The 27,838-nt window shown below is 54.2% G+C and overlaps 1 protein-coding gene across 6 annotated transcripts; it reads right to left on the bottom strand.

Annotated features, from left to right (window-relative positions):
- Positions 1-2,459: 2,459 nt before the first annotated feature.
- SLC52A3 (solute carrier family 52 member 3) lies at positions 2,460-27,494 on the bottom strand. 6 transcript variants are annotated; one of them, XM_079128255.1, is made up of 6 exons: positions 27,348-27,494; positions 23,579-23,754; positions 7,896-8,507; positions 6,202-6,707; positions 3,973-4,096; positions 2,460-3,587 (listed from the first exon to the last, which is right to left on the bottom strand). In XM_079128255.1, the coding sequence occupies exons 3-6, from the start codon at positions 8,460-8,462 to the stop codon at positions 3,375-3,377; spliced, it is 1,410 nt and encodes a 469-aa protein (XP_078984381.1). In that variant the 5' UTR covers positions 8,463-8,507; positions 23,579-23,754; positions 27,348-27,494; the 3' UTR covers positions 2,460-3,374. The 6 variants fall into 6 exon arrangements, with proteins under 6 accessions (XP_078984381.1, XP_078984382.1, XP_078984380.1 ...); XM_079128256.1 differs by lacking the exon at positions 27,348-27,494 and adding an exon at positions 24,655-24,750; XM_079128254.1 differs by lacking the exons at positions 23,579-23,754; positions 27,348-27,494 and adding an exon at positions 15,079-15,424.
- Between the last annotated feature and the right edge of the window lie 344 nt (positions 27,495-27,838).

Here is a 27,838-nt window from a genome sequence, read left to right as displayed (position 1 = left end):
GGGAGACCACTTTGTCCTTTTCCTGCAGAGTCTCTTGGCTCCACCGGTCCTTCCCAGGATGCTGCAGTGGCCCCTTTTAATGTCACCCCCCAAATCCACGCAGGCCCACACAACCCCCACTTCCTCAGAAGCCAGGCCTCCCAGCTCGGGGCCGGGGCTGCCTCAGGTTTCCCGCCCGCCTTCTTTCCAGGGCCTGACCACACCTGCCGCCCTGTGCCCAGGTTCCTGCCCCTGTGCCTTCCACGCGGAGGGTCCCTCCTGCGTTACCACACCCCCTTTCCTCCTCCTGGCTGCACATGCCAGGTTGGGGGCATCTTCAGGGAAGCCGGCTCCCTGCCAGCCCCGGGCTGAGCCCCGAGTCCTGATCTCATTCTCGTCTGATTTATTAATAAATAAATGGGGTCTCATTAATAAATGAGATGGGGTCTTGCTTTGTTGTCCAGCCTGGCCTCAAACTCCTGGGTTCAAGGAATCCTCCTGCCTCAGCCTCCTGAGCAGCAGGCAGTATGGGCCTGGCGACCTCACGGTTGGGGCACTGTCTGGGTGGGTCGGGGACTCTGTCTTACGCCAGCCCCTGAGCTGGACTTCAGTTGAGAGAGGAGGGTGGGTGTCAAGGGTCTGTGGAGGCTCTCCTCCCACGGTGGCATGTATTAAGCACCTACTGTTTGCAGGTGCAGTGCTAAGCACTTTGCTCCTATCGGTCTAATGATTTCCCACGGATCCCAGGAGGGAGGCGAGTTTATCTTCCCGCAGCCGAGGTGGAGGCTGAGGAGTGCTGACGTGTCAGCCGCCAGGCTGAGGCTCCCGAGGACAGGAGGTGAAGGCAAGGCCAAGAGCGGTGTCGCATGGAGATGCCTCTTCCGGATGCCAGCACAGCCTCCTCCCAGCCTGACTGCAGATAAAGTGTGGTTGGAGCGCACTCCTTGGACAGTCCTGCACCTGCTTTGCATGTGTTGGTGCGTGTGCATGAGCGTGTGTGTGTGTGTGTGTGTGTGTGTGTGTAATTCACCCTGAAACACCTTCCTGCACCTGCACAGAGACCCTGTGCTCTCCGTCATCACCTGCTCAACATTCTGTCTGGGAGAGACCATTGGAAACCATTAAAACGCTCCTAAAACTGAACTCTCCCAGTGTGAGAAAGGAAGATACTTCCTTTTTGTTTTCTTGGAGTATTTACGGTAGAAAACTCGTAAATTCTTCCCATGTCCCTTTAAGATGTATATGACTCCTTTTACAAGCTGACTGAGGCTTTTCCCAGTTTTACAGCCTGGAAACACTCTTCTCAAGGACCTGGTGCCATCTCTGGAGCACACACATCACGAAAGATAGCAACTCAGTCGCCCAGCCTCCCCGGGAGGCAAGAGTCCAACCTACAGGTTGCAAAACACCCATCATAAAGATATGAGCTCTTTCCTCTGGATAGAGAGAATGAGCTGACAAGGGGGCCGTTCCATTCACCACGAGAGTTCAGAGTGAGCCATGTGACCAAAGCCGCTGTCCAGCCATCTTGCTTGAGGACTAGTTCTTGTTGGAGAGCGTGTGTGTGACAGTCAAACCTGCCTGGCCATATGAAGGGGGATAGTTCTGCTTTGTGACCCTCCATGTGGGCTTGCTGGGACACACTGCAGCCTGGTTTGATGCTCATTCAAAAAAAGAACTGCTTTCTTTCTCTTCTGCTTCGGTAGAGGTTTTCTGGATTAGGAGGAGCGCTGACTCTCAACCTGTCTTCCTTCTCACATCACACTACACGGCCACCAAGACAGACTGGCACTTCCTCTCCATTTGCATTGACTGGAAAGTACAAGGTTTGCTGTAGTTTACTGCTCTTTCTATAAAATGAGGTCCAAGAAGAAAGACTTTGTATTTGCTTACATTTGCATAATCTTGGGAAGGGGGAACAGGGAACTAATAAAAAGTGCTTGTGTGTGCAATTGCACATGTGTGTGCATGCCTGTGTGTGTGTGTAACAGGTAGTGAGCAGAGGATGGGAAGGGACAGAGCCTTTTCTTTGTCACCATTTCATATTTTCCAGTGGTGTGGTACTGGGGATTGAACCCAGGGACACTCTACCACGGAGCTATATCCCCAGTCCTTTTAATTTTTAATTTTGAGACCAGGTCTCACTCAGTTGCTGAGGCTGGCCTTGAACTTGCCATCCTCCTGCCTCAGCCTCCCAAATGGGTGCTGGGATTTCAGGCGTGCACCACTGCAGCCTGTTTGTTTTCTGACTTTGGAAACATGTAGCAACATTATTCACAATAAATCTGGAGGAAGTGTGTGCTGGTGTTGGCAAGCAGACGGATCAAACCAGTACAGAGAAGAAATCCCAAGACCAGACCCTTTTCCTGCACCTGATTCTGTTCATTTCTGAATGCAGCCTTAAAACTGTTTATATTGAGACCACTTTTTTTAGGGGGAGAGTTTACACGGGATTTCTCTCCTTCGATGGCTGATTTGAGTGCAAAAGCAAGGAATGTCTTTATTAAAAAAGGAAACAAGTAAAACAATAACATCACCTGTCCCCCTTGAGCTGCCACTCCTTCTAAAGCTCCTCACTGTCCAGTCTGCGGCCAGGTGGGGTTCACTTTCAGAGGCTGGGGGAGGGGGTCCCTCCAAATCATCTCTCTGATTCCCAGGAGGGTGCTTACCCTCCAAGGGGCGGGGCTTCACCATCCAGGAAGGGGGACAGGAAGGGTGTGTGGGTGGTGCACTGGGCAAGGCGAAGCCAGGCTGCTCCGGATTCTGTCCCTACCCATAGGTTTTGAAGAAGCTGCTCGATGAAGATGGTGGGGCAGGGGCCACTTCCAGGTGGTATCAACTGCCATCTTGCCATCACTGGGAAGTTTCAGATCATGAAGTATCTCAGGAGGGCTTGCTACATGCTGGGCATGTCTGTCTTTTGTCCCTGTGCCAAGCATGCCAGGTAAGAGCTCTTGACCCTTTTATGGATGAGGAAACGGAGGCACAGAGAAGTCAAGTGACTTCCCCAAGATCACACAGCTTGAAAGAGCAGATCATACAGCTTGCAAGGGCTGTTTCCCCTCTAACATCCTTAGGTCTGTCTCCAGCTGGATGCTGCAAATTGGATCTCTTAAAACTCAAAGGAAAGAAGTTTGGAACTGGTGGATCCCAGGCATTGGACTAGAGGTGGAGGCAGAGCTATGCCTTGCACCTCCTGGTCTCAGGAGAGACCTGTGGCATTCCCTGGCGAGCCTCTGTGTTCATGGTTCAAACACTCAGACTCTGCCTCTCCGTTCCCCACTCCTGGTTTGGTGACCCTGGACACTCCCTTTGGCTCTCTGAGTCCCAGTTTGCAGATGTCGGAGATGGGTCATGGTTGGCACCCTGTGATGGTCCCTGCCACCCCAGATGGCCTAGGCAGAGCAGTCCAGGCTGCAGAAGTCAGCGGAGGAAAAGAGTCTCAACACGTTGACCAGCGGGAACATGAGCAGCGCCCCCAGCAGTGAGCCCAGCTGCACCGCCGCCCCGCACCACAAGAGGGCGCTGCGGCTCTGGTCGCGCAGGATCACACCCAGCATCACCTTGATGTAGCTGAGACTCGCCGCGTACAGCACCCACGAGGTCACCTGCAGGGAAGGGGCCGAGGGGTAAGCCCTGGTGTCCAGGAGTGCTCACAGGGTGACCTCACAGAGCTAAGGGAAACCCATTGAATGCATTCTGAGTTCAAGGACACCCCTATGGGGGTGACCCAGCAGGTGGGGGGGGGGCCAGGAGGTGACGGCTTGAGAGCAAAGGAGAACCCAGTGGCTCCCCCCTCCACATCAGAGCCAAGGCCACTGATGGTTACACATGGTCAGAAGAGGGTAGCTGCCCCCGCCCAGCTCGCACCCCACTTTCCAATGAGAAGGGCACCCTCCCACCTGGGGCTTCTGGAGAGGACCAGGGGCTGTCCCAGGGGACTCCCTGGGCCTGGCTAAGAGGTGAGGGCAGTGGGCACGGTGAGATACTTACGATGAGGACTTCCCCACCCCAGTGGCCCTGCAGGAGCGGGCAGGGACTCATGGCAGCCATGGCCATGTTGTAGGCCCCGAAGCCGGTCCCGAGCACCGTGAGGACCCCCAGGAAGGGCAGAGACCTGGGGAGTGAGGGAGGTGAGCGAGGGGCCGAGAGCCTGACCTTTGCTCCCTCCGCCCCGGGACCATGTGGAGTGGCCAGCACCTCTGGGGTTAAAGGTGGGCCCCGGGTGGGAAATTCCAGGCTACCCAGCTCAGGTGGGACAGAGAAGCTCCGGGGGGGCCTGAACACCTCAGGCCTCACTGGCAGGGCCCAGCCTCCCCGCAGGAGAAGCACCACGGCCTCCAGTGCCAGGTGGACCTCGTGGAAAGCCCAGTTTCACCATTTAAATGGCCCCTGAGCCTCAGTTTCCTCACCTGCAAAATGGGAGCCAGGGCCACGGTGACCTACAGGAGCAGAACGTGCAGGGCCTGGCTCCCGTCCCTGGCTTTGCCTGGAATTTAATTTATCTGCTGCCATTTCCTCCTGTGACAATCCTAACCTCCGCCAGGAAGCCAGGCTGATGAGAGAGTGGCTTTGATCTCCGCAGGGCCCAGCAGGGTGTGCTGAGTGACCATGCATGACCCTCCCTGGCTGGTCTCAGCTGCTCCTGGAAACAAGAGGTCTGCACCATCTCCAGAGCAAGGCTGCCTTGGTCTTCAGGTGGCCCTCCCATCAGACCCTCGACCTGACAACCAGGGACAACGTCCTTTCTCCGAGGTCCCTGTGCCTGGGGTAACACAATCCAGTCTCCAGAACACCAAGACTGATCTGCCCCTGTCTCTCATGACTCTTTTTGATCCAAGATGCTCAGACATCATACACCTAGCATTTGGGCCCATGACCTTTGGTTCTGCTTCCCTTGCGAACTTCTATGCTTCCTCCTCGGTTTTAAAGTTGCAGTGGAGAAAAGTCCAGCTTCCTGACATTTTCTAATTCTCCTGTCCTCATTCTGCCTCTGGGCTGGCTGAGGCATTTGGGAACAGGTCTGAGAGGCCAGCAGAGGCAGGCAGGGCAGAGGGGCGGCCAGGAGACTACGGGGGAGACCTAAGATGTCAAGGTCCTGAGGCTGGTGTTTGTCCTATGGGGATCTGAAGCCCCTTAGTCTAAACCACTTGGGGGGTTAAAAATCAAAGCTCCTGGGCACAGTGGTGCATGCCTGTAATCCCAGCTCCTGGAGAGGCTGAGGCAGGAGGATTGCAAGTGGGCGACTTAGTGAGACCATGTCTGCTATGGTTTAGACATGAGGTGTTCCCCAAAAGCTCATATGTGAGATGATGCAAGAAATTTCAACAGTGAACCAACTGGGTTATGAGAGTCCTGACCTAATCAGAGCATTAAGTCACTTTGATGGACTGGATTAATTGGGTGGTAACTGTAGGTAGGTATGGTGTGGCCAGAGGAGGTGGGTCTTTAGGGGCGGTGCCTTTGGGGTATATAGGGTGTCTGTGGTGAGGAGAGCTCTCTCTCTCTGCTTCCTGGTGCCATGTCCTGAGCTGCTTTCCTCCACCACACCCTTCCGCCACGATGTTCTGCCTCACCTTGGGCCCAGAGCAATGGAGTTGACCGTCTAAGGACTGAGACCTCTGAAACCGTGAGCCCCCAAATGAACTTTTCCTCCTTTATAATTATTCTTGCTAGTTTTTTTTCTTTGTCACAGAAGCAAAAAAAAAAAAAAAAAAAAAAAAAGGTTGACTAAAACAGTGTGTCAAAATAAAAAAAATTAAAAGGGCAGGGATATAGCTGGGGGGAGAGCACCCCGGGCTTCGGTCCTCAGCAACACAAAAAGAAAAAAACCCCAGGTCAAAGCAGGCTGGCTCCATCTGTTGGCCATTCTTCTGGAACTGTGGTCCCCAGGGCGCCAGCTGTGGGCTGCCGGCAGGAGGTTCATGGACCCCGGTGACCACCTGCCCTCCTGGTGGACACTCACGCTGGCCCTGCTGAGTGCTGGGCACTGCTCAGGGGCTTGGCTGACCCCTCATCTCACACTCTCCGCACTTGCAGGAGATAGAACTATCAGTACCCCTTTTTCCAGGTCAGGCACAGAGAAGGGAGCCCGCCCCGCCCTACTCAGTGAGCGTGGAGGGTTCCAGAAGCTGCAGTTTCCATACAGCGCCGGGGGGGGGGCTGGGAATTTGGGGTTCAGGACTGAAGTGTCTCCCAATCCCCGGGGCCCCATGGCAGTACCTGTTGGGCAGGAATATGGAGAGGAAGCAGGCGAGAGGGCTGGCCACGGAGCTGAGGGTGGCCGACAGGTGGTAGGCCACAGGCCCGTAGGGCAGGCAGGAGTAGGTCTGCACGGAGGGCAGGACGCCGTTGGTGAGCGCGTTGACGAAGGCCACCAGCGTGTAGATGAAGGCCAGCTGGGCCGGGGGGGTGGCGGCCGGCTTCTCCTCCCGGCAGGCCTGGGCCCTGCCGCCGTCCACGGGGCCCGGGGGGCCCTCGTCCTTCTCTCCTCGTGGCTGAATGGAGTGCAGGGTGACCTGGGAGTCCAGGAGGTCCTCCACGGAGCCCTGCGGGCGCCGGGCCCGTTGCTGCAGGAGGAGGAAGGCCAGGAGGCAGCAGGCCATCATGAAGGACAGCAGGAGGAAGAAGACCAGCGGCGGGAAGCGGGCCGGGAGGGAGCGGCTCTCCAGCCGGGTCACGGAGCCTGCCTGCCCGGCGGGGGCCCAGGCCACGGTGCTGCCAGTTTCCTGGGGAAGGACAGAGTGGTCAGCCACGTCCTGGGGCATCAGTGCAGGTGACCCCAAGCATCCCAGACCAGAGAGCGCACACCGTGAACTGTGGCTCGCGAGTCATTGATAAACGGCGGACCCCAAACCAAACCTGGCCCTAGGGACTTCAGATCAGCCCCGTCCACGGAGTCTGACCCGAGGACCATGATCTTACTCGTGCCGGGGCCCAGGTCACACCCCGAGTCGGACTCTGGAGATCGGGATGTGCCACCTCTCAGGGTTTGGATCTGGAATGTGCCCCAAAGGCTCGGGTGTGGCAGGCTTGGTCCCCAGTACCCATGTCCCCTGTTGGGGCTCTTAGGAAATGACTGTATCGCGTTGGCCCTGACCCGTCCCCTGCCAGCTTCCTGAATGGACTTTTGGGAGGTGGTGCAAACCACAGGAGGTGGGACCTAGTTAAAGGAAGTGTCTTTGGGGCTGTGCCCTTGGGGACAATAATTTGTCCCCAGCCCCTTCCTCTCTTTGTCTCTCTGCTTCTTGGCTGCCCCAGGCTGAGAGCACTCCTCACCGCCGCCTCCCACCACGACCTTCTGCCTCCCTGCAGGCCCAGAGCAATGAATCCAGCCGACCACGGACTGAGTCCTCTGAAACTGTGAGCCCAAAGCACTTTTTCCTCTTTTAAAGTGTTCTTCTGGGGCATTTTGTTACAGTGACGGAAAGCTAACTCACACATGACCCGAAAGTGGAGCTCTGAGGCCTGACTGCTTTGAGCTGGGCATCTCGAGACACTGTAGACCAAGGAGTAGTTCCCAAAAGATGCTTGTTTGTGGAGGAAATTCACACCTAACAAGGCCATTTTCATTTGCAAAGGTAACTGTACCAGGCAGAGGTAGATGACAGCTGTCATCACCTGAGGTGAGGGGAACACAGGACAACCGTTTCTCCCACACACTCCTCCCCCACCGCTCAACTCCCTCCCTTCTGTGGCTCAGGCTGCTACCTAAGCCCCAGCCATCTGCCCTTCTGTAAGTCTCGTGTTTCTGTGACCCTCCTGAGCACGCGTGCGCCATTAAAATGACGGTTCTGCTGTCAATCAGACGCGTATCATCTTCACTCCTGTCAGTGAGCCTACAAGGTAGCAGTCTGTCCTTCCCGAACGCTCGTGGCCAAGCGTAGGGCTGCAGTGCTCTGGGGCCCGCCGGGTACCTGAGTGACGTGGGTCTCCCTGGAAGTCACAGGACTTGAGGTCGTGTTGGATGTCTCCGTGACGTTGACGCAGGTGGTGACACCGGAGCCCTGGGCGAGAGCCACCAGTGCAGGCAGGAGGCCGCTGAACCCTTCCCCCACGAAGAAGGTGGTGAGGTAGTGGGTGGGCAGCCGGCTCATGAAGGGCAGGAAGGTGACGGAGGAGGTGCAGTCCACCAGGGCCAGGAGGAAGGTGAGGACGATGAAGGCAATGCTGTGCTGGCCACCCAGCACCCAGGAGGTCATGTTCCAGAGGAAGGCGAAGAGGACACAGGCGACGGTGCCTACGACCAGCACGGCGAAGACCACGGGCACTTCAGAGAGGCAGCCAGGCCGGAAGTGGTGCAGCAGGGTGACCAGCAGGGGGCCGACGTTGGCCAGCTGGATGACCACAGTGAGGTAGGAGGGCAGGTACCAGCCCTCGGGCAGCTCCGTCACCAACAGGGGCAGCTCCACCCAGAGTCCGTTGATGGCCACCCAGGAGCCCATGCCGAAGACACAGACCAGCAGGTGTGTGAGGAGGGCCATGGGGGTCTGTCCTGGGGCCAGAGGCCGCTGTCTGTCCTGGTCAGTCTGTGGCGGTGAACAGAGGAGGGTAGCAGGTGAGAGAGCGCAAACAACCTCATCACCAACCAAGAGACTGTGCTCCAGGGTTCAGGTCCCCCACCCGCTATTTCCCTCCCAGGGGATAAGTTACTTTTTATTAGCAGAAAACAAATGCATTTATAAGTGGCCTTCGAGTAAGGTTTTCCTAAGCAGAACTTGGACATCTCGGGCCACAAAAGAAAAGTTTGAGACATTCACATGAGTCGATGTTAAAGCACGCAAAACAAACAGGCACAGAAGACACCTGCAGAAAGTTTCAACGGTGGCCGCAGGCTTGTAATCCCAGTGACCCCGGAGGCTGAGGCAGGAGGATCTCAAGTTCAAGGCCAGCCTCAGCAACTTAGCAAGATGCCCTCTCTCAAAAAAACAAAAACAAAACAAACAAACAAAAAAAATAAATATATATATATAAAATAAAAAATCAACACTTCTCCCCAGCCAAACAAGGACCCAGAACAAATATTTGCAACATCATACACCTAGGCTTATGTTTCTAATACGTAAAGAGATTTTATAATCAAGAACAAAAGACCTAAGACAGAAGTGAGCCCAAGGGGAGGATCTAAAAGTTTAGAGGAAGAAGTATCCAGAAGTCTAAGACATCTGAAAAGGTGACCACTTTCCTGCACAAGGGAAGACGAAACCAAGGGGCCACTTCTCACTGTGAGATTGTCCCACAGCCACAGATTATTATTCACCGTGGCGCCGTGATAGCAAAATGTGGGGGGGCGACCCCATAGCCGGTCAGCGGAAGCGGGGCGAGTGCGAGGGCTGGGCTACCTGCTGAAGGATGCACCTGGGCAGGCGGAGGAATGAGGAAAGGGACGATCTCCCGGCTGATAGAGAGGCCTCCAAGTGCACGAGTCCAGGAGCCAAGCCGCGGGTGGGGAGGAGGGAGGGCACGGTCTCCGCCCGCATTTGCGTAAAGCAGCCTGGACGCCAGGGTCCCTCAGAACAGGTCTTTTTTATGTCGTTTTTTGTTGTTTGGCACAGGCATTAAACCCAGGGATGCTTAACTACTGAGCCACATCCCCAGCCCTTTTTATATTTTATTTAGAGACAGGGTCTCACTGAGTTGCTTAGGGTCTCTCTAAGTTGCTGAGGCTGGCTTTGAACTCGGGATCCTCCTGCCTCAGCCTCCAGAGCCGCTGGGGTTACAGGCATGCTCCACCACACCTGGCTATTTTTATACAGTTTTAACTTGTGAGCGAGGAAAACATATTACCTAATTAAAAAAAAAATTCAGTTACCGGAAATAAAATTTTAATATGCCTTTTTTTTCTCTCCTGAAATTATAGCTCTCCAGTTGGACAGGGTTTTGTGGATCACCTCTGCCAGCCCCTGGCACCAATGTACTGCCAGCAGAGCACCACCTGCCCGGTCACCAGCACCACCCAGGGACTCTTACTCTTCAATCTGACCTTAGTCTAAGCCAGAATATCAGCGAGGCCAGGAATGGGGTTCTTCAGCCAGCTGCCTGGACTTGACCTTGGCTCTGTTACTTCCTGGCTGAGTGACCTTGGGTAGGTGACTCCGCCTCTCTGTTCCTCAGTCCCCTTGTGGTTCCCGGTGAGATGCAGACTCCCGTGAGCTGTGCCTGGCACACTCTGGATGTGCTAACGGTAGCTGTTATTGTACAGAAATTCCAGGTTTGGTGACAAGAGTTATTTCCTTCAAATTCACATGAAAAGTAGTTTACGATTGTTAAATTAAAACGGGACACGTTCCGCCAGGAGCAGCCCACCGAGCTCACCGTGGCGTGCGCACCATCGTGAGCAGGCGTGCGGCTGGCCCGCTCCTCCGTGTAGGTGGGAGGCAGAGGGACAAAGGGGCTCTGAGTCACGACAGGGGATCGGGGCAGGATCAGCCTTAATCTCTGCTTCTTCTAAGACCAGCAGAGACGTGCCGGGGCCACACCTTGCCCAGGAATCTCCGAGGCTCTGGCGGCCACTCTCCTGGTTCCCAGTGACCTGGAAGCTGGTGACCTGGAAGCTGGAGCAGACACGTCAGAGCTGCTCCCAGCCCTGCTCCCTCTGGGGGCCTCGGGGGTCTCTGCAGGTCACTAAGCCCTGTTCTCCCACCCAGGAAGCCAGCACAGGCCCCACCTGGCACCTGCCTGCTGAGAGGACCCAGGGGAGAGGGAGGCTCCCAGGCCACTCGGCTGCCTGCCCATCCACTGCCTTCCCAGCCTGGGCTCCCCTCTGCAATCCCAGCTTCCGCCAAGATCCCGCCCCAGAAAAGCATCTCTGGCTGTCCAGCCTCTCCAGGATCCTCACCTGGGCCCTGCAGTGGCTCTGTTCAAGGTTTTGCTTGAGTGGACACGTACAGATGCCTGGAGTCAGAAGCCCTTGAGGGCAAGGGGCTGTCTCGCAGCCTGGCACACGGAAGGCTGAAGGGCCTTTCTCCATGACTGAGCTCAGGATGTGTAAATTGGTAACTCGCTGGCCACGCCAGGCAGTGGACATGTGACTTTGGTTTGCCGTGTTTCCAGCGATTCTCTACTGTCATCTACAGGAGACGGCATTCCAGATTCAGGGCTTCTGGTTTCTCAGGGATGTTCTGGAAGACCTGGCTACACAGGTCTTCATGCCCACGTGGCAGTAATAATCCCTTTTTACCTTAGGTCCCCACTGACCTCCAGAGGAACTGCAATCCCTGTTCAAACCTACACTCTCCTTCTCTTCCTCCATTTTGCTGCCTGGAACTCAGATGTGACGACCAGAACTCTAGCAGCCATTCTGTCCTATGAAGGATGGGGTGGGGGACTAGACGGAGACTAGAATCCCTTGGGATTTTTATAGTAGAGAACATCTGTAACAGCCCTGTTCTGCCTTTGCTGAACTATTTTGTTTGCTTGTTTGATGCAGTTTAAGCTCTTGACCTATCTTGTCCATCACTGATTTTACATACAGCAAAACAGTGGCCAAGTGTACAGAGACAATGTCCAAGGACGGACATCCACTGATTTTAGTAACCCAGAGCTGATAAATCCGTTGACCCCTTTTGGGTCACCCACATCCTGATTCAGAAGCTTGGGTCCTCTCCCAACCTGAATGTGACCAAACAGCAAAACCTAACCAAAGTCATAGTTTAGACACACCTTGAAAAGACACTAAAAGGTACAAGTAAACTTGGAACTTGGGGACGGAGAAATGCGTAAATAGAGAGGAGGGAGGGGGGAGGCTGGAGGAGGAACAAGGAGCTCTGGGGTGGAATTGGTGGCAGAAGTGGAGCTGGGACCCAGCGTCACTTCATGTTGACAAAGACCATGGTTCCTCCAGGTGTGGAAAGGGGTTCAGGTCTTCTGAAGAGCACTTCTCAAAGTGACCTCGACGTGCCAGGAGGGGCAGATCCAGGCAGAGGAGGGTGGCGGGGTTGACGGCCGCTCCAGGCGGTGACAGCAGAAGGGAGCAGAGGGGTAACAAATGATACACCCGATCAGCGTTAGGGTCAGAAAGAAATCCAAGGGAGGAGGCGGGCTGGCAGGGGGGGTGGCCCTCGTCATCCGAAAGGCTGTTCAGGTAACGAGCTCAGCAAGGCGCCAGTCACAGGGACACCCTGGGAGCTCTCCTGCGCAGCGGGTGGGGAGGGGTCTGGACGTCACCTCGATGCACAGGGTCCCCCAAGGCCTATAGCCCCACGCCCGACATCTGGGGTCTGACCTGGTGTGGCCACAGCAGTGGAATCTGAGGGGATCGCCGGCTCCTTCTGGAGATGTCCTCCGGGGACTCCCTAGTCTGGCAGGCCTCTTCTCTGCCCTGGACACTCCAAACTACCTCCTGCTCCTCCAAGGTGCTAAGTGCCCCTGGGCCTGGGGAACACAGTGAGGAGCCGCCACCACTGAGAGCGAGGGAATGTCCTGGGAAGGGGTCCCTGTGCCACGTGGCAGCTGTCGCAGAGAACTGAGGCAGGCTCAGAATGGAGGACACTGAAAGCGGAGCCTGGGCCGGGGTGTGGCTTGGTGGTGGAGCACCTGCCCAGCGCACTTCCATTCCCAGCACCAAAAAGAAAAAAAAAAAAAAAATCTGTATTTTCTATTTTCAATGGCCTTGACATTCTTGTAGACTTACTTAACAGATGATTTGTTGGTGTGTACTGTGTGCTGGGCAACCCCCATGCTCTCAGGAATACCCGAGAGCCAGTCATTAAGCAAAAAAACAAACAGCAGTTCAGCGGGGCAAGTGCGGTGAGGTGCAGGTGAGGGTCCAGGGTGGACACGGCAGGTGCAAAGGCCCTGGGGTGGAGCCTCACCTGCCGTGACCCAGAAACAGATGTGGGTATTTAAAGATCAGCTGGGTGGCCAGTGCGGCTGCAGCCACAGGGCAGGGGGCAGCAGTCACCCAGGGCCTGGGCTGAGAGCTTCAGTGCTTTCTCCGGAGCCCAAAGCCCGATTCCTGGGCAGAGAAGGGACCAGCTGTCATTTAATGTTTAACATGCTGGCTGTGGTCAGGATAGTAGCAAGGCACCAGGAGCAGGGCAGGAGCAAAGCCCAGCGCCCTGTCAGAAAGCGGCTGAAGTCATCCAGGCAAAAGAGACGATCGAAGCACAGGCTGGCAGGTGTGGCCGTGTTGGCTCTTCACCAGCTTAGGTGCCATGCCTCTCAGCGGTCCGAGCGGCAGCCCACGGAGGACGAAGCTCAGGCTCAGAAAGGGAGAGGATTTCCCTGAGGATGTATAGCCCGCAGCCTGGTCACCAGCCTGAGAGGGCTCGGGTTAGAGTTAGGGGGAGATCTTTCTACTCTCTGCAGCCTCCTCAGCACTTGGGCCAAAGAGGGGACAAATGAGGACAGGCCCTGGAGAGTTTGAGAGAGCCCTAAGACGTCACCGCGTCCCCAGGATCCTGAGCCACGCTGCGAGGAAGGACAGAGATCCAGGCTTTGAATGAAACTATGACTCCAGGTCAGCTCCAAGCAAACGGGGGCTTTTGCTCCTTCTTTCCCTGGTGTTAGGGGGTGAACCCAGGGCTGGGCGCGTGCTCAGCGACATCCCGCCTCTGAGCCACCGCCTCAGCCTGTCTTCTGTGCCCTTGAACTTGAGAGTCCCAGGCTTGAGAAAGGGGGGAGAAGGGGCTGGGCTCTGCCCAGGGCCCACGCACCCTCGTGTGGGCTGCACCATCTCCTTCCCCCGACCTTGGGCGAGGGAGCCCAGACCACTTCCCCTGGCCACTGTCCTCTGATTTGCCTTTCCTGGCATTACCAGACGGGAGCTCAGGGACGGGAGGTGGGGGTCTCCCAAGGACGCACAATCTCCACGTGAAGGGGGTGCTGTCCTCTCCCCCAGGGCTCAGGTGGCCCCTGGCTGGACAATGAGTGGGTCGCCAAGTCCCAGTGCCACAGCTGGGTTCCCATTCTACATGGGGAAGCTGGGCACCACTGGAGTCTGCCTCAGCCTTGGGATGCTTTTGCTGGGGGGCCTGGGCAGTACTCGCTGGTCCTGGGTGCTGGACCCGTCCAGCTCTTGGACAAGCATCTGAGGCAGCGCTGTCCTGGGTGCCAGGCTCCTGGAGGACTCGGGCGGGCTGCAGGCCTCTGCTGGGGCCTGGCCTTGGCCCCTGAAAGAGGCTAAGTGGGGCCAGATTGGCTTTGAGCAGACAGGACGGGAGCCGGGAGGGTCAAACTCAGAAGACCTAGCGGGAGAGACCGAGAAGAACAAAGAGCTAGGAACCGAAAGGGGCAGACAGACAGACAGAGGGGCAGAGGGGAGGAGGCAGAGGCGCAGCAGCACCTGCGGGGGGGTGGGGGGCGTGGCCTGAGTGTGGGGCTCACACCATGCGCATGGCGAGGTCTCCACCTGTGCTGCCTCGCATGAGAGTTCCCCCAAATTCATTCCAACTCAGTGTCCCCTTGCAAAAAGCGCGGAAACCAAGGCCCCAGGAGCAGCCAGTGCTTACCCTGCACCCTGCCCACCCTGACCCCAGGTGGTGGCCGTCATCCAGGACTGTTTTCACTGGCTGTGTGACCTCAGGCCAGCTGCTCACCCTCTCTGGGCCTCAGGGCCTCTTTCTGTGAAAGGGTCTGGGAATGTCAGGGCTTGCCAGGTTAGGCTGCCAGCAAGGGAGGAGAGGAGGGAAACGCGGGCTCCCTGCGGGACTGGGAGTTCCCTTCCGCCTTTCCCTCCCTCCAAGGCCAGGAAGGGTTTCGGGCCTCCCCCGAGGCTGACCTTGGTGCAGGAGCCGCCCCCAGGCGATTCCCGTCCCCTGCGTGCCCATCCCAACCCCAGTCCCCTGCCAGGCTGGTGAGGCTCCAGCCCCCACCTGGCAGGAGCGGCCGCAGGGTCGCCCGACGGCGCCGGGCGGTGGCTGGGCGGGGGCACCGGGGTCTGGGCGGCACCTGGCCGGCCGGCTCGGCGCGTGCCTGTCGCGACACAACCCGCCCCGCCGGTCGGGAGCGAGCGCTCCTTCCCGCCCAGGCTGCCGCTTCCCCGACCCGGGGGCCGGAACTGGGGCAAAGGTCACGGCCGGCGGCTGCGCTCGGACGGCGACCCCCGCCCCGTGCCCCGCGCCCCCGGCGGCCGTACCCGGGCCCGGCTCTGCCACTCACCGCTGGTCCGGCTCCCGGCGGCTCTGACGCGCGGGCGGCGAGCCCGGGTATAAGCACCTGTCCCCGCCCCGCCGGGCAGGGCGGGCGGAGGGCGGGGCCCGCGGCGCCCAGGAGGAGCCCGGCGGCCGCGGGAGCTCAGAAAGGGACTCGCTGGATCGAGCGCTTCCTGCAGCTGGAGTTTACGGCGGTCCATCCCCAGCGAGCAAGGGACTCGCCCCTGCAGCGGCTCCGGCCCCACCCTGCGGCTGCCACACTCCCTTCGCGCAGGAACCAGGTCCCGGGAGCAGGACGGTCGACCGCTGGACCTTACGCGCCGCCTGGACTGTCGGGGTGGCAAGAGCGCCCCTCAGGCGGAGGGCGGCATAGCAGCCAGTGTGCTGAGCGGCCTGGGCGCGGCGTGCGCTCCCGCGCTCCTTCCTCCTGGGGACGCACTACCACTGGTCCCGTTTTACAGATGCGGAAACCGAGGCCCACAGAAGTCAAGAGTCCTGGGTGGAGATGCTCACGGAGCTACCCTGGCCACCCTAGTAGGTAATATCTGAGTAAGTCTTTCTGCAATCCTAGGCAGCAGGTACTCTTTTGAATCTCTGCTTTACAGAAGGGGAAACCGAGGCTCAGAGAAGTTAAGGAACACAAGGCTTGCTCCCTAGGGGAGCCAGGAATGCTTGCTCTCCACCAGCCTCCTGGAGTGAGGCTACTCCTGCCCCAGTCCCCCTTCCTAGTTGATGCTCCCCTCCCAATTCGAAAGGAAGTTTTCCTTAGATCTGACCCACATCCCTGTTGCTTCAGTCTCACCTCCAGCCATCTTCTCCCAGGCGCCTCTCATGTTATTTTCATTTTTTAATTAAAAATACATCCTTGATTGTGGAACCAACCTAGATGTCCTTCAATTGATGAATGGATAAAGAAACTGTGGTATATATATATATATATATATATATATATATATATATAATGGAATATTACTCAGCCATAAAGAATAATAAAATTATGGCATTTGCAGGCAAATGGATGAAATTGGAGAATATCATGCTAAGTGAGATAAGCCAATCTCAAAAAACCAAAGGACAAATGATCTCACTGATAAGCGGATGATGACACATAATGGGGGGTGGGTGGGGGGCAAGAATGGAGGAAGGAGGAACTGTATAGAGGGAAAAGAGGGGTGGGAGGGGTGGGGGGAAGGAGAAAATAACAGAATGAATCAAACACCATTACGCTATGTAAATGTATGATTACACAAATGGTATGCCGTTACTCCATGTACAAAACAGAAACATGTATCCCATTTGTTTACAATAAAAATAAATTTAAAAAAATACATCCTTATCATCACCTTCAAACACTCCCTGTTGCTCACCAAATTAAGAAAAATGCTGAAACCTCACATTTAAGTCCTTTCTCAACCAGGACCAATAAACCTTGATGACTGTGTCACTCTTCCTCATACATCACCTTTGCTACTCACGTTCAGAGTCCCTTACCGTCGTCTGAGTATTCATGGTGCCTTGCAGTCACCAGATCTTCTGCTTATTCTTCTACTAAAATGTCCTTTCTGCCTCATCTCTTTCTAGCAGGATCTGATCCAAATTTCAAAGCCAGTCTCATATGCCACATCCCCCAAAGAAATCTTTTCTACCATCTCTAATACCCAGTATACCTTGGCAGCTTAATAGGTGTTGCATACATGAAAGAATCCCAATCAACATATTCTCCCCCTTCCTGTACTCTCCAGAAATTTTGTAACTTTTGTTGTTTATTTAATAGACTTTTGGGTACCAGGGATTGAACTCAGGGGCACCGGACCACTGAGCCACCTCCCCAGCCCTATTTTGTATTTTATTTAGGGACAGGGTCTCAGTTGCTCAGTGCCTCGCTGAGGCTGACTTTGAACTCTTGATCCTCCTGCCTCAGCCTCAGGAGTCGCTGAGATTACAGGGGTGTGTCACCGTGCCCAGCTAGACTATTTTTGGAGAAGTTTCTTTTTTATCATTTTAAACCCATTTATTTAATTATATTTGATGCTGGGGGTTGAACCCAGAACTTAGTGCATGTGAGGCCAGCGCTCTGCCAGCTGAACGCCTCCCCAGCCCACCCAGCTCTCCTGCCCCCTGAGGTGCTGGGGATTAGACCAGGACCTGGTGCCTGCAAGTAAGTGCTCTACCATTGAGCTACCCCTCCACCCTTGGAGGAGGTTTATTTCGGTTTTGTGTGGTACTGGGGACTGAACCCAGAGGCGCTTTACCATTAGGCTTCATACCCAGCCCTTTTAAAATTTTTTTGACTGGCCTCAAACTTGGGATCCTTCTACCTCAGCCTCCCCAGTCTCTGGGATTACCGGCATGCTCGGTGCTACCCCCTTGGAGTAATTTTTAAGTTAACAGAGAAACCTCCCACCCACCTTATCTACATCGGGTTGGGGCAGCACTACCTACAGGTCGTTCTGAATCTCGCTTTTTCCACCTAGTGTCCCAGAGATCTCTCTAAGTCCCGCACATTGAGACCTTCCTTCATTGCCTCCATTCATTCATTGGAAGTCATTCAACAAACACGGGTTAAAAGTCAGCCCTAGGGAAGGAGATGAACACGAAACACAAAGCAAGTTAATTACTTAGTGGGGGAGTCAGAACAGCCACCGTGAGGGACAGAAAGTCTCTGGCAGGGGTCAGGAGAACCAGGAGCAGGAGGCTGTCTCTGGTGCTGGCTCTGGGAGGCCCGCAGCTGGTCAGAAGTGGCCTGGTGGCCGGCGGGACTCGTTCCTACAGCCCAGGGGTGTTTGATGGTCCAGATGCACCGGGATGAATCTAGCCACTCCCCTTGCTGGGCGCCTACCCTTTGCCAGCCCGAACAATACTGCGATACGCGTTCTGCCGGTCTGTCCTTTGCCCGTGCGCAGAACACCGCGGAATCAGCAGCCAGCGATGAACTGCAGTGAGATCCGCGGTTGCGCTCCCGAGGGGCCGCTCCTGGCGCCGCCCCACGTGTGCATCCCACCCCGTGGGTGCCGCGCTGTCCTCCCGGCAGATCCCGATGGCCTGCACGTTGCCCGGGGATGGAAGCTGGAGCAGAGTTCCGCGGACGGCGCCCCGGCGTTGCTCAGGGCAGCCACCAGGGGGCGCTAGAGCCCCGAACGCAAGCTGCTCCCCGGCCCCAGGAGGAACCTAAAGAGGACTCGGGGATCAGAGCCTTTCCCTAGCGGGTGTGTGGGGCCTCAGCCAGGTTCAGGGAAAGGAGGGAGGTGAAAAATAGGGAAATGGGGGGGGGGGTACGGGAAAAGATGGTGAGAAAGACGGGTGTAGGGAGCTGCAGCGCCACGCAGCCCCCCATCAAAGCCCACCTGATTTCATATCCAAGCATTGAACAGCGCTAATTTCAACAAGTCCTCACTGAAAGGGGAAAAAGTTTTAAACTTGAGCGCGAGAGCCCAGAACAGAGTGGGCGAAATTTAAGGATAAATATGTGCAGTACGATTCCATTTGTGCAAAAAACAATCCCCACGAATGCAGACTACATATTTTTTAGGGGTGTTTGTGTGTGTGTGTTGGGATAGGGGACAGGAATTGGGAAATAGAGAGTGATCAAAAGGAACATTAGCCTTAACAGAGATATTTTAAATTATCTAGGAGTCCGTACACCTGTTAGGTGTGTAACTTAAAATTAAAAATTACTTAAAAAAGAAAAACAATGGAGAAAAAGAAACAAAAGAAATATAAAATGTTATTTTGAATTGCATCAATGAAGGTCTTACATAAAAGCTGCAATTATGTGGTGAAAAAATAATAATGTAAAAAATAAAATAAAATAAAATAAAGGTCTTACTTGCAGGTTAAGGGAGGGGACAGCCCCCTTTGCTCTGCTCTAACCAAACTCGGGCCTCCTTTCCTGTGCAAACAGGCCATCCTGTAGCATGGGAGGGTGGCCAGGTTTGATACAGATCCCAGGTCGGGAAGCATGTCCTTTAACCAAGCTGGAGGAAGTGGGTGGGGAGAGGAGCAGATTCCAGGTGTGTGTGGCAAATGGATGCTTGCAGACGGAGCATCCTCTGCTGTCTGCCCTACGGCTGGAATCCAGGAGTGAAGGATGGTTCAAATTCCAGCCCAGGAAATGTCGCCATCATCTGCGGGGGGCAGAGTGGGGCTGGCACAAGGTCGTCTGCTGCGTTTGGAGTGTGGAGACCTGGTATGGCGTTGGGGAGCCTCAGGCAGCGGTGGAGGAGGCAGCAAAAGGTCTGGAGGAGCAGCGGCGGTGGTGTGGAGATGGAGACCAGACCTCGACCCCAGGCAGACCTTCCTATGCTCGTGGGCACAGCGGGTGAGGGTAGGGTGCAGTTGTGATTTTTTGCGGCCCAAGATCTCAGCCAAGGCCCTGAACCAGAAGGCCTGCAGTTCCAGGAAATCGCCACAAGATGGCGTTGTCTGATGGGCTTGGGAAAAAAAGTTCTGGGAAGGCGCATCCTCCTCTTTAAAAACTTTTCCTTTCGATAATTATTTGTTGAAATTAACTAATTCCATACACTGAGGATACAGAGGAGAACGTCATCCCCCATAACTATGCATCAAATTCCTGTGGGGCCCAGAGTGCTGCCTTCCTGCCCCGGTCCTGGGAATCAAGGGTTCACCTCTTCCACGTGTGCCTGGACTACTGCTGGAGCCTCTCCATTTGCTATCTTACTTCTGTTCTTCTCCCCTTCATCCCATTCTCAGTCAAAAAGATGCTGTCAACCTGACCTTTCTGTGCTCAGATCCCTCCCCAGCTGCTCAGTAACCCCTGCCCCAGGGCCCCCAGCTGTTTCTCTTCAACCTCCATGTGGCAAACTGGTTCTCTGCCTCAGGGCCTTTGCACTTGCTATTTCTTTCTTCCCTAGGCAACCACACTGGTCTTTCCTCACTTTATTCAGGCTCTGCTCAGTCTCTCTCCCAGGAGTGACTCCTTCATTAAAATCACCTCATGCCTCAGTCCTTCCCAGCTCAGGCCACTCTGGACCTCTGCCCTGTGCCATTGGGGTTGTGCTTGTTGTTATACGTTCATTTATAAATCTTATTTGGGGTCTCTCTGCCCATTCGTGCTGGCTCCACAACTGTAGGGACTGTGTTTGTTTTGTTCACAGCTGAGGCCTGGTAGTCCATGCGGAGCATACAGAAGGGGCTCAGTAAGTGTTTGTTGGCTGAATGAATGACATCCGGGAGGGGCAACTGACTGGATGTAGGGCAAGGGGGAAGGACGAGTTGAGAGTGAAAGAGGTTTTGGATTGAGCAATAGGTTGGGATGCCTCCACCCTGTCCCCCAAGCTGGGGACCCCGGGTGGCCCTGATAGAGGGGACACAAAACTATCTATAAAAAATGAGGCCATTTCCTTGAATAACATGGGACCTCAGTTTCACATGCCAATAGCTCCCTTCTCTGATATCTGATAATTAGTCGGCCACTGATTTCCCCTTGCCCCTAAAATGTGTCTTTCGGTTGACAATGGATTTAGTGTAACAGGAAACTTGATACTCTAAAGGAAGAGCGCGTATCTCTGTCACAAATAGAAGGTGGCCCTGGAAATGGACACAGTGTTTGTGCCGACTCAGCTCCCAGGTCAGACCAGAAGCTGTGAGCAGAGGCCCGACCTGCTTTGTCATGAAGGACATGGGGCCAGGGCGACTCATGTGAGGCGGAGCAGCAGAGAAGGACGCTCTCTCGCTGATGTCCTGGGGTTTGAAAAGGCTGCAGAAAGGAGTAGCTTTCTCCAGGTCGGGTCTCCTGAAGGCTCTGGGGGAGGACGGGAGCTGGGGGAAACCGCGTGGAGGCCCTGGGAAGAGCTTCGGCAGGGTCTGGACCTGTGCCTGTCCCGCTCTGATTTTATCTGTAAAAGGGGAAAACGACAATGCCAGGAAAGGCCCCCCACCCACCTATGCCACTCCCAAGGGAGCCCTGAGGATCCTGTGTCCCCCTCCACCCATCGCCAGCTCCAAACCTCCTCCGACCCCCTCTGCTCTGGCTGGGTCCTTTCTGCCCACTCTTCAGCCTCAGCCCACGTGTTACCTCCTCCCATTGGTGCCCGGCACATAGTAGGACCACTGCACATCTGTTGAACAAACAAATAATTATGCACGCCCATTCAGTGGGCCCGCCTCCATTTGGTTCCTTCCTTCCTTCCTTCCTTCCTTCCTTCCTTCCTTCCTTCCTTCCTTCCTTCCTTCCTTCCTTCCCTTGAGCACCTACTGTGTGCGGGCAGTTTTCTAGGTATGGGAGCGCCAGGCCAGGCTCCTGCCCTGCGGAGCTTACTGTGGGATGTGGAAGGCCACCAGACAGCAGGACACAGATGGGGTGACTGGGACCCTGCTGTAACGGAGCGAGCGTGCTGACCCGGCAGGGGTGTGGGCAGGCCGAGGCAGGGCGGGGACAGGACCCGAGGGCTGTCCTGACCCAGAGGCCCGTGGAAAGTTCCCAGTGAAGAGGGCGGATGGATTGACAGGGAGTCACTGCACCGCGGAGGGCGCAGGGGGACGGAGCTGCAGCCTCCAGCACACAGAGCCAGGCCAGGAGCCAGGCAGTCCCCGCACCCTGCCCTGGGCGGGGAACTAGGGTGGACCCGAGGGTGGCCTTTCCGCGCAGGCGGGCTCATTTGCATCTGATTTGCATGCGAACCGAGGGTTCAAGTTGAAAGCCAGCCGGAGAGGGCTGCGCCAGCGCCATGGGGTGAGGGTCTCGGCGGGTGTCACCCTTCGGCAGAGACCCGGGCCGTGACCCGACTCGGGGCCGCCCCATGCCCCTCGGGCCCGCCCTGCCATCTGGGGCTGGGGAGGGGCGGTGCGGACAGGTCGTTTTCTTTCATCCGAGGCCCCCACGCCCAGACCCCCTTCCTCCGCAAGATGCCATCTGCCAGGCCCGACCTTTGACCTTTGACTTCTCTCGCAGGGCTGGAAGGAGAATGGGGGAGGGGAGAGCCCCGCCCACCCCGGCGCGGCCCCGGCCTCTCCTGCCATTCGCGGCCATCTGCCGCCCTGCTCCGCCACCTGCTCCCGGCGGCCGCCTCCCCTTCCCTCCCCTTTCCTCCCATTCTTTCTTTTCTTTTCCTCTCTCTCGCCTTCCTTCCTCCCTCCCTTCCTTCCGTGCTGGCAGTGGCCCAGGGCTGAGCCTGCACTGAGCCCCACCCCAGCCCCCCACCCCTTTCTGAACCCCGGTTTTCCCACCTATCAAATGTGCCTTTCCCATAGGCGCGCGCCTTCTGTCCACGCAGGTAATTGTTGCCACAGTCGTGACCCTGTTCTGTTGGGGGCTTAAGGTTCTTTAAGTGAATTTACTCTCCTTTCCTCAAAAAATGTAATTAAAAAAGTTTTATACCAGCTCTGTAAATGGAAAGTCAGTATCATCTGCCACAAATAAAATACAGAATGGAATGGAAACGAAACCTTATTAAATTCCAGTCTAGCATCAGATTGAAAGGGGTCAGACACAAAAGCGTCCAGCCCGTGTGAGTCCGCATATGTGAGAGTCTAGAAAATGCAAAACTCTAGAGAAAGAACACAGATCAGTGACCTCTGGGGTAGAAAAGAGGGAACTGTCGAGCGGTGCAAGAGAAGTTTTGGGGATCACGGAAATTGGTTTTTGTTATAATAGTGGTTAGAGATTATACATGAGTCAAAAATCACCCTAGTGCCGAGTCCAGCGGTGCGGGCATGTAATCCCAGTGGCTGGGGAGGCTGAGACAGGATTGCAAGTTCAAAGCCAGCCTCAGCAATGTAGCGAGGCCTTAAGCGACTCAGTGAGACCCTGTCTCTGAATAAAATATCAAAAGGAGTGGGGATGTGGTTAAGTGGTTAAGTGCCCCTGGGTTTAATCCCTGGTACCAAAAAAAAAACAAAAACAAAAACAAAAAACCACCCTAGTGTATTTTTTTGTTTGTTTGTTTTTAACCACTGAGCCACATTCCCCAGCCCTTTTTATTTTTTATTTGGAGACAGGGTCTCCCTAAATTGCTTAGGGCCTCCCCAAGTTGCTGAGGCTGGCCTTGAACTTGCCATCCTCCTGCCTCAGCCTCCTGAGTTGCTGGGATTATAGGCATGTGCCACTGTGCTCAGTTTACCCTAGTGTAGCTAAAAAATTAGAGAATTTTATTGCAGGTACAAGTCACTTTTAAAAGACACAATTTTAAAAAGAAATAAAAATTCCAGCTTAGCCCCAAATCTGAGGCCGTCTCTCTTTATTAAAATTAGCCAGTGTAGGAGAGCAACTCACAGAGGAGCACAGATCCACCTCTTCTCTCTCAGGAAACCTGAAATATGGGAGAATTGAAGAAGAGAAAACCTAGACTCTGAAGTCCTAATCTCCCCTATGCAGTAGCCTTGTGTGACTTGCTTACAGTTAAGCCAACAAAATGAAATAAGATGTAAATTCAGTTCTTCATCTGTACTAGCCACCTTGCAAGGTCTCAAGAGCCACACAAAGCTTGGGGTACTGTGTTGATAGATACAAAGTCTTCCACCCTCCCAGAAAGTTCTGGGAGAGGGTTTACCTGAGTCTTCGTCCTCTGCTTCTGGAAACACTGAATCTGATCTCAGCTGTCTCCTTCCATTCTGCCTTCTGCGTGAGCATCAGATGATGGATGACCGTAAGGGCCACGCTGGATTCTGCTTTCTGTTGACTCTGAGAGCGCAAGGTGCAGGGTCCCAGGGCTTTAGACTGCAGATTCTAAGCATTCGAGGAGCGCCGGATCAAAAATTGGGGGAATTTCCGATTCAAACCTCATTCTTGCTCCTGGGTGGTGGAAGTCCCAGGATTTGGAGAGCTGATGAGGCCCCACTGGGCCAGTTCCTCTCTGATGCTGAGGCCTGACTGCTCCTCCCTCAGCTGCAGGCCTGTCTCCAACCCCCCTCCCCCAGGAAGACTGTTTGCTGGGAGCCCCCCATTATTCTGTGCTCAGCTGGCCTCAGCAGGTGAGCATGAGGGATCTCTGGAGAAGATCTGGGCAGGAAGCCCACAGGTGCTTTGTATAGCCCTATGCTAGGGATTCAGCGTGTGTCCCCACCAATTCATACACTGAAGCTACGCCCCAATGGGGTGGTGATTGGAGATGGAACCTTTAGGAGGTGATTAGGATTCGGTGAGATCATGAGGACCAGGCTGTGGAGTTGGGAAGAGTGGGAGGAGTCCCTGGCCCCGCCCCCACCGCTCACACAGAGTCTGCACATCCTGGCTGCACCCGCACCCAGGGATGAGTCTGCACCCACTGGTCAGCCACACATGAACCTCCCTTGCCCAGCCTTCAGATGAAACTGCACAGGAGCCCCTGGGAGAATCCCATGTGCCACCACATGGTCAAGTGGTTAGCTTGGGATTATCCTCCCCACCTGCCCTCCTCCTCCACATCCCCCCTCCTCCCATCTCTCCTTCTTTCTCCTCTGCCACCTCCTCCTTTTCTTCTTCCTTTCAACAGAAATGTGTAGTAAATATTTTTTTTTTTGTTAAATCTTTCTGAGTCTCCTTTCATTGCTTCGGATCAATTTCTGAAAGCAGAGCTGCTGGATCAAAGTCCCGATCTCTGGATACAGCATTTAAATTTGTTTCATCCTGTTTGGAAATACGACTAACCTCTTCCAGAAGGGACATCTCCATCACGTTTCCACCCACAGTATCCAGAGGGACATGTCTGGGATGAATTTTCTTTGACTCAGCTGCCTTATTTCTTTTCTCAGAGATTATCTGAAATGTGACTTATGCTTTTAAAAATACATTTTCTGTTTTCAAGGCACAAAAATCCCAAAGATATAAAACTTAGGTTTTAAAAGCTTTTATACCTCCCCGCTATCAGCTCAAGTTGCCACCATTGGGATCAGTTTCTGCTGGGTCCTTCCGGAAAAATTCAGGTGCAAGTCAACACTTACACCCTTTCCATTAAAAACAAATTGAAACAGAACAGAACCATGAGGTGCACGGGATGCACGGGAGGTGGGGAGCGGACATCTGAGGCTGATTTCATCTTGGTTTCGAGCTGAATGGAGTAAACAGCACACGGGTCAGGTCCTGGAGGAGGCAGAACCCACACCCTGAACCACAGGTCTGTCAACAGAGCGACAGTTGTTGCTGCTTATGTGCTGGGTCAGGATAAAGCCACCAGGACTGCCCAGCATTCTCTCATCCAGGTTCACTTAATGACAGCTTGTTCACCTTCTTATTATCTGGACTCTCTTTCCCACGGGGATGTCTTGAGTGACTGAATTGACAGCAGGTGTTTGTAACACGCCTCGGAGAGGGGACATCTCTCACATGCCATCCACACACGAAGATGCCCAGAGTTCTCGAATCAGAGCCTGCCCAAAGGATGTCACTTCCTGTGACCTCTTCTGGGGTCCTCTATCCTCTGTCCCTCTGTCTTCTGTCTGCCTCACTTTCTTAATCTGGAGGTGAACCTTGGGGTTGTTGTTTTGTGTTGTTTGTTGTTTGCCCAGGAAGGGACATCATTTGGGCAAGTGTCAGCAGGGCCTTTATCCAGACATCTCAACCATCTCCCCAGCCCTGATTTAAATTATCCTCCTCAGAGAAGAATCTGATCAACACCATTGTTGCTATTCCCGTTTAGCAACAGGGAGATCTGCGCGGCCCCTAGCACTGTGTTTACCAGGTGAAGTAAGATGTTTTGACCTCACTCTGTTAAAACACCGCCTACTTCCTCTCCAATGTCCTTCAGATCAGATGATGTCCAGGTAGGTGTCAGCATTTGGGACAGCTAGTTTAGAGGATTTTGACAGTTGAGTTGTAAGGCTTCTGACAGGGAATAGATGCATGTAGTGGTGGGAACGTGAAGTTAAGGGAAAAATTCTGTAAACTGGGTCGACTTGCTTTCTTTTAAACGGCAATTTACCTGTAGCCCTGCCTGGCTTAAGTCAAGAGGATATGTCACATTCCTCAGCAAACCACCTGTTATCTGCTGGAGTAATGCAAGACTACAATGCCAATAAGCAAACATACAAGTTACCCTGAAGGGGCGACTTTTGTGACTCTTACACAGACCAGGTTCTAGGATTCCAGGAGATGAGGATGATTCCTCCTAGCCATAAAATTGGTTAGATAAGTTCCAATTAGACCCAGTCGGCATGGGCCAAAGTGACCTAGCGTTGTCCTGCATCTTTGCCATGTAGACTGGGAACTTGAAATCTGATGTCATCCTGTTGTCAATCAAAAGTCAAAAAGTGGACCTGGGTGGGACTCTCAGGAAACTTCCATGGGATCCCCAATAAAATTGGAGGACAGGAAGGGCCCACTGTCCTTCTCTCTGAGAGGATCCACTCCTTCCCTTGAGAGAGTCCCATTTTTTTTTTTTTTTTTTTTGGTACCTGGGATTGAACACAGGGGTGCTTAACCCCTAAGCCACATCCCCAGCACTTTTTATATCTGATCTCTAGACAGGGTCTCGCTAAGCTGCCTAGAGCCTTGCTAGGTGGTTGAGCTGGCTTTGCCTTCGCATTCCCATCCCTTCTGATTAACTTATGCCTGCTACTCTCAGTGACACATCTGAAATCTTTCTAGCAAGATGGCAAGAATGGGTGAGAGGACCTCTGTGGCTGCCTCAGCTCTGGGGCAGGCCCTCGCCAGTCATTTTTGTGACTATTCACATTATTACTAACTGATTTGTTATAGGGATGGCTTCAGGAAAACCTGCACCGAACACACTGCGCTGATTCAACCTGGTTCTGGGACAAAGGCGCAAGGTCAGAGGTCGAATCTCAGAGCATATGCATGATCTTACAGTGCCCTAGTCCCAGGCTTGAAATGTATGCATGGAGCTGGAAGCTGGTCCATGGAAAGTGTTTCATGGGTATGTCAGACACAGAACTAATAAACATGTTATTTTTCTAGGTTTTTATGATGTTCTTGAAATTTGTCATTTGTTGGAGTTTCTTTTCTCTTTAACCAAATCTTCATGTTAACTTAAATTCGCACTTATAATTTTGTATTTCTTTTCTTAAAGAAGTCCTCCTATCATGGATGATTCTCCATATGTTCACGGATATTGTCATTATGTATTTAATAGGTATTTATGCTGTACACAGAGCTTTGAAAAAAATTAAAATGTAATACTTCCTTTCCATCTCACCATATCTTTAAATGTTGCTTAACTACATAATTTTTAATGGCTGCATAATGTGCCTCATTGGAAAGTGGGAATAATTAAAGGTATTATCTCAGAGGGTTATATCACGAGCAGTGACAATAGTTAAGTCACGTAAAGCTATCGTCCATGTAAAAAGCTCAATTCACTCAGCCCTTCCACAGGTCATACTTACATATAATCAATCCCCTTTTGGTGGACACTGAAGTTGTTTCCATAATTTTGTATGACGAACAACGCTGGGCAATATTCAGTTTTGGTCATGTCTTTGGTCGTTTCTTTGCAGTTTCGGGACAGTTGGACACACACCTTAAAACTTGCTTATCAACGTGCAGCAAAGAAAAGGAGAGGGGAAAGGGCTTGCTTGAGGTCACTTAGCAAGCTAGATGCAAAGTTGGGACTGGGAACTAGTCCCGGGTCCCTGACTAGTACCTCTTCCAGCTGGGGACGTAAAGGAAGTACCAGCTGGAAGGGGCGGAATGAGAAGAAAGGGAGAGAACCCGGCGCTGCAGCAGAAGCCGCGGCGGGAAGAGGCTGGAGCCAGATGGGCGGAGCCGGGCGGGCTGCCGGGTCGCGGCGCCGGCTTCACGCGGCCGAAGCTAAGCGGTTGCCTGGCAACCGGGGCGGCGCGGCGTTCGAACGGAAGCGAGGAACCAATCAGGAAGT

This window comes from Sciurus vulgaris (genome assembly GCF_902686455.1).
Source record: "Sciurus vulgaris genome assembly, chromosome: 2".
Taxonomy (NCBI): Eukaryota; Metazoa; Chordata; class Mammalia; order Rodentia; family Sciuridae; genus Sciurus; species Sciurus vulgaris.
This window is presented reverse-complemented; position numbering and strand designations above follow the sequence as displayed.